At 57.5% G+C, this 6,339-nt stretch overlaps 1 protein-coding gene across 6 annotated transcripts in view; it reads left to right on the plus strand.

Moving 5' to 3' along the window:
- Positions 1-6,339, plus strand: part of PPP2R2D (protein phosphatase 2 regulatory subunit Bdelta) — a 49,010-nt gene extending 42,671 nt beyond the window's left edge. For 5 of the 6 annotated variants that reach the window (XM_077762991.1, XM_077762992.1, XM_077762989.1 and 2 more), the window contains one exon: positions 5,632-6,339. In XM_077762991.1, coding sequence (XP_077619117.1) covers positions 5,632-5,932 — 301 coding nt within the window. In that variant the 3' untranslated portion in view covers positions 5,933-6,339. Of the gene's footprint in view, positions 1-4,764; positions 5,444-5,631 lie in introns of those variants that run through there. The other variant, XM_077762995.1, reaches the window with a different exon arrangement.

Below are 6,339 nucleotides of genomic sequence, written 5' to 3' on the forward strand. Positions count from 1 at the left end.
CACTTTATTTTTTATTTTTTTAATGTTTGGTTTGGAAAGAGAAGGGGGGGGCAGAGAGAGAGAGAGGGAGAGAGAACCCTAAGCAGCCTCTGCACTCTCAGCATGGAACCCAACTCGGGACTCAGTCCAGTGAACCCTGGGTTTATGACCTGAGCTGAAAGCAAGAGTCAGCCACTTAACGGACTGAGCCCCCCGGGCGCCCCCCACAGGTGGGGGCAGAGGGGCTCAGGAGCAAGCTCTCCCCCGCTCGTGCCCTTCCTGGATGCAGACAGCACATGCGGTGCCACGGTTCTGTGTGGTTGTTTTTTAAATGCTTTTAAGGTAATTTATGGTGGATTGTATTCCGAGATGAGTGTGAAAGGAGGTGGGGCAGAGGTTTGCCAGTGAGCGGGTAGACTGGCCTTTCCTGGGGCCAGTTCGCAGGGGCTGTGCAGCGGGTGGCATGTCCTGGTGGCCTTTGCAGTGTGGACGTCCTGGTGCCTCAGGAATGAATTTGGTGCCCGTTCTCTTAAGAGGACGTTTGATGCCCGTGGTGCCGAGGCGCATGTCTTCACTGTCACACAACACGCTGCACTTGCGGTGCTGAAAGGGGACAGTCCCTTTGGGGGGAGGGAAGCTGTGCCGCGGCCAGAACGAAGGCGGGCTACAAGTAGAAGGGCGCAGGAACCGTGGGGTGTCGCGCTGGCCCACGGCACGGGGCCCAGGGCCCTGCCGGCGAGGTCTTCCCCGCTGAGGTCCCCACGCACGGGGCACAGTGATGGTGAGACCCTCCAGGGTTCTGGGAAAGGCATCATCCAGCTACATTCACAGTCCCCAGGGAGATTAGTCTGAGACCTTGAGGGGTGGGAGGAAGCGTGAAAGCCCCCCCAAGAGTGGTAACCATGAGCCCCCCACCCCCACCCCAGCTGTGGCATCTGTGTCCTGCTGCATGATCTGGAAAGGCTGACTGTGGACCTGGGCACCACAAGGCAGGCCGGGCTCTGGGCAGCAGGACAGAGCCTTCCGGGCCTGGGCTCTTCCCGTTTACAGTGTTTTGTGGGTACCGTTGGAGTCACGAGTCCCCTGGGGCAGAGACCCGGCTCCAGACCCCTGGCCCCGCAGAGCAGCGTGAGCTTCATGCGGGCACCCATCTGCCACGGCCCCCGCACCCCACAGGAGTGACACGGGCCCGGGCCGCACAAGCAGTGGGGTTGGCGTCCCAAACAGCGTGACTGATAGGCCTGCTGGTGGACACTGCGGGGCCCGCACACGGGGCCCCGGGAGGGCGCACTCAAGAGGACATGCAGGGGCGCCCGGCACCCACGGCAGTTGCCTCTCCCAGTACACCCAGGGCGCCATCTCCCCTGGATGCACGTGTGGGTAAACACCACCAGCGCGTGAAGGAAAGCCACTGGGAACAGGTCAGAAACAGCAGGAACACTGACTGTCTGAGGATTCAGATACTAGAACCTAAGCCGCGGAGCGTGAGAGAGCACTGGAAGGGACCCCCACCCAAGCCAGGAACCATGAGCGAGACCACCGGAAATTACCTGAGAGAATTATAAATGAAGCAAACAGAACTTCTAGAAACGAAGTACGCAGTGGTTGAAAATGTGGGTTCAGCGGGAGACCCCGGGCAGTAAGCGCAGGGGAAGCCGTCTTCCGGGGTGCAGTGCGGGGCTGCAGGGGTGGAGTCCGCGGGAGGGCAGGGGCATGGAGGCTGGGGGAGGGGCACACAGCGGAACGCGGCCAGGTGGCGTGCCCAGGAGGAGAGAACGGGGAGGGGTGCCGGCCTGGAGCGGACAGAAGACTGAGGCCCGCACTCAGGAAGCACGGATCCACGTCTGTGCCGTGAGGGCCCGGGGCACCACCGGCAAAGGGGTGCTAGGAGTAGCCACGGGGGGGGAAGACGTACGACCTTGAGGATCAACAGTCAGGCTGAGAGCCGCCTTCCAGCACAGCAGGTACCCAGGATGGTGTGACAGGAAAGTCCTTCCTTGTGACCACTGTTAGTGCCCGGAGAGATAAATGATCACTCAGAGCACGTGTGTGGTGAGGCGCATTCAGACGGGGAACGCTTCACCCTGACCGGAAGCTCCCGGGACGGATCTCGGGGGTGCACTTCCAGGAAAGGACGTGACCCCAGACGGCGGCTCTGAGAGCTCGGGAGGCACACGGCCCTGCAGCATTGCTGAGGCACATCGACCCTGAACTTGGCTGGTGGAGCTGCTTGTCTGTGTTGGGAGGACAGGTCACAGCTGTCCCTCAGCCACCTAGGACCCGAGCTGGGCATGATTCCGAGACGGGGCCGGAGCAGTGGGAGCGCGGCGCCAACACGGAGGAGGCCGGCGGGGCTGCTTCTACAGCCCCACCCCAGACGGTGAAGGAAATGTGAGGAACTTCACCCACGTTAACGCTTGTTTTGTACCAAAATGCGACCGTGAAAACCCACAAAAGCAGATACGACCCTGAGGACCCAGAACCCGTGGCAGAACGTGGCCGCTCACAAGTGGGAAGTAACAGGAACGGGAAGCTGAGACGCTCGTTCTTGGTAGTCGCCAGGTCAAAGGGACAAGGACGCCCTCTCTCTGCCTTTACGGTGGGCTGGGGTCGAAGGCCGGTGGCCTTCACCATGGCCTTCCTTTTTTGGTTGGCAGTGGCCCACATGGGTCAGGAACCTCGTGCATGTACAGAAAGCAGAGCTGGCAAACCCCTGAAGGAGCCGCCACGGGAAACTCGTCTGTCCGTAATGTACACTACTGAAAACGAGGGAAAATCAGTGAAGTAAAACCACGCACGTCATATAGGTGATGTCATAGGAGAGTGAGCAAAGAAAGCACATTGTGGAAGAGTCTGGATGGTTTCCGTATTCTGTAGAACACGCGAGAAGGTGCTGTTTTAGGAATATGTAACTACTCTGAACGGAAACGTGTATGGGAATGACACTCCTCTTCTGTAACGGTTCCCAGCAGGGGCACCAGGTGGGAGAGCCGTCTGTCTAGACGGGTACACAGTGGGGTCTACCCGTGTGAGCGGTGGGTTATGGGTACGTGGATAGTCCCGCGCCCGTGACCATGCTGTCACGTGACCCTGCTTGGCTGTGCTCAGGTTGTCCCGCAAAAATGGACACAGCCATTGACCCCCGAGTTCACTTGGCCACCTGGGGAAGTGGAGGACACCTGTCCAGGTGCTCTTACGTGGTCTGGGGGGTGGGCACACCCACCTCCCCTGCAGGCCTGTGGGCCAGAAATTGAGAAGAAATACTGAATCTGAGTCACAGCTGGTCTGCTTTCATTTCTGCCGCACGCCAGTGCTAGTCCGTGTCGAGAATAAAGCCGCGTCCTCCTGAAGATCTCTTCCCGGTGCCTGTTCCAGGGAATCGTGGCACATGCACTTGACTGTGAGTAGCGTGGACAGAAGGTCCGCGTCGGCACGCTTCCCGCCCAGCCTCCCTTGGACATGGTCTTGCACACGAGGCTGACCAGGCAGCGCCCTGGGCTGGGCGGCGCTGGTTCTCTCCCGAGCGGCACGCGCTCCTGGGCCGAGACCACACAGGCTGAGCAAGGATGGCGCGAGGGTCCTGACCGTCGTCTTTTCCGGGTGAGTTCTAGGTGAGGTTAGTCTGACGCTGAGGGATCTGCGTGGGTCGGGTCTGCGGCTTGCTGTGCCTGAGCCCGGAGACCGCGGGGAGCCACGGGGACCGGGCTGGGTCCGCAGGGTCCGCAGGGGCAGGTCTGAGCACCCTCATCTGGAGCAGGGCTCGTTCTAAAGCCACGGGCTAAATCCTGGCAGCACTTGTCAGCCATTTCTTGTTTTAAAAAATGTTAAATGTTTTGTTAAAAAAAAAAAAAAAAACAGAAGTTTCTACCAGTACTGCAGAAACATATTTGATCTCAGAGGCCGTGGAAGCCGTAAGAATTGATCCTGGAGAAACAACGCGGGCAGCGCTGCAGCGTCTGAGATTCGCTCTGACGTCTAAGACCTTTCCCCTTTGTACACCTGTTGCTTCCCGTGAAAGAACTTTGTAACAGGGGCGCCTGGGTGGCTTAGTCGGTTAAGCGTCCGACTTTCGCTTAGGTCACGATCTCGCGGTTCGTGGGTTCGAGCCCCGCGTCGGGCTCTGTGCTGACTGCCAGCTCAGAGCCTGGAGCCTGTTTCAGTCTGTGACTCCCTCTCACTCTGACCCTCCCTTGCTCACGCTGTCTCTCTCTCTCTCTCCTAGAAATAAATAAAACATAAAAAAAAAAATAAGACATTAAAATGAATTAAGAAATATTCTTTATCAGGTGTGCGGAGGGACATTGGACAAAGTGCAAATGTTCGAGACTTGAAAATACACTGTTATTCGTGGGACAGGTGGCTGTGTCGTCTTTTTTTTTTTACTTTCTAAAGACACATTAATGTGGGGCGCCAGGCTGGCTCGGTCAGAGGAGCGTGACTCTTGATCTGAGGGTCGTGAATTCAAGCCCCACGTGGGGCGAGGAGCTCACTTAAAAAAAAAACAAAAACAAAAAACCTCTAATGTAATCAGGCGTGGCTGCTCCTTTTTTGTTCTGTAATATTTATTTTCACGGACAGGATTACGTATGTGAAGTTCAGTAGGGAACTTCTACCGATTTTTCTGCCAACCATTATTTTCATTTCTTCTCTTGAAAATGATCTTTTCAGGTGGGGGAGGGGTGAGGGCAGGTGACCCTCACGGGGCATCCAGGGCGCGGGGCCCCCGCGTGGGGCCGGGTGTTGGTGCCTCGTCCCTGACCAGCACTGCCCTCTCGTTCTGCACAGCGCCATCATGACCGGTTCCTACAACAACTTCTTCAGGATGTTCGATCGAAATACACGGAGGGACGTCACGTTGGAAGCTTCCAGGGAGAACAGCAAGCCCCGCGCCAGCCTCAAGCCTCGGAAAGTGTGTACAGGCGGGAAGAGAAAGAAAGATGAGATCAGTGTGGACAGTCTGGACTTCAACAAGAAGATTCTGCACACGGCCTGGCACCCAGCAGAGAACGTCATCGCCGTGGCCGCCACCAACAACCTGTACATCTTCCAGGACAAGGTCAACTAGGGAGGCTGGCGCGGGGACTGGGCCCGGACGCTTCCCCAGGGGAGGGACGTCGTCGTCGTCTCCGCGAGGAGCAGTGCGCTCCCCGCTCCTCCCCCCTGCAGACTGGAGGGCGGCCCGATCCCGCCCGGCGCACGGTGCACAGTGCTCAGTAGAGGCCATTACTCACAATAAATGTATTTATTTAAGTCTGAGCCTGCCTTTCCAGTTCATAGACCAGAAAGTTAACACCCAGGAGAAGAGTGTCTCCACGACCCCGCCTGCCCTCACGCTTGGGGCCGCTCCCCGCCGTGGTCCCCGGGGACTGGTTTCAGCGAGCGGGGTCGGTGGCTGTTCTCACCCGAGCACCTGTACCTACCGCCACCCCCTCTGGTGCGGCCACTGAATAAAAGTGACACACTATGACAAGTGTTTTTAAATCTAAGACAAGTATCGGCTTTTTATTTACTTTAACTGCATAGAATGAATTATGCGGAATTACACTTTGGAACAGTTTGACCAACTCTGGCAGGATGGTGGCACGTGTGCAGTACCTCCACGCCTCAGCCTGCCTGTCCCCAAACTTGTGTGATTTTCTTTTGTTTCTGTAGACATCGGCCAGGCGACACGGCAGGTAAGGCGGGGGGAGCGTCTCAGAAGGGATCCAGGGGCCGACGGGTGCTGCCGGGCCGGCGACGCGGGTGTCCAGTGAGCCTCCCAGCGCGCGGCAGGGACTGCGAGGAGCCCTCAGGGGGTGGCCCCTTTGGAAAGTGCTGGAATCCCATGCATGCCGGTCTCCTAGTTGTTTCCAGCCAACAGAGTAGCCATGTGACGCCACCACCACCTTGGTGCTGGATTTTAAAAGTAGGCTCTTTGGTGCCAGAAATCAGGATCTCCCAAGACGGACACTAGCGGTGTGATCGGAAGTTGCCGGGATCCACATGGGGGCTCAGACCCCGGCCTCCTGCGGGGTGCACGGCGCATGCACTGCTCTTGGAACAAAGGCGTGTCCTGGTGACTAGCGACACGATCCACGAGAGCAAGTGCCCTGTTACCGGGCGGTCTGTGCGCTACCCTGCGGCAGCGTAACGACTCCACTTTACTTCTCGTCCAGTTAGAAGCAGAGAATTTCATTCAGAGTAACTCCTACCTGTACGCGCGCCAGCGCCCAGCCTCCAGCTCTGAGACCCAGAGCAGAGTTCTCTCCACATACCTGTGCCTCGCGGTCCTCTGCAAAAACAGTGGTTCTAACAGAATTGTATATATTTGTTCAACTATTTTGACCAAAAAGTTTAATAAATTTTAAATGTTTAATTGGA

Source organism: Crocuta crocuta, unplaced genomic scaffold (assembly GCF_008692635.1).
Source record: "Crocuta crocuta isolate KB4526 unplaced genomic scaffold, BGI_CrCroc_1.0 scaffold466, whole genome shotgun sequence".
NCBI lineage: Eukaryota > Metazoa > Chordata > Mammalia > Carnivora > Hyaenidae > Crocuta > Crocuta crocuta.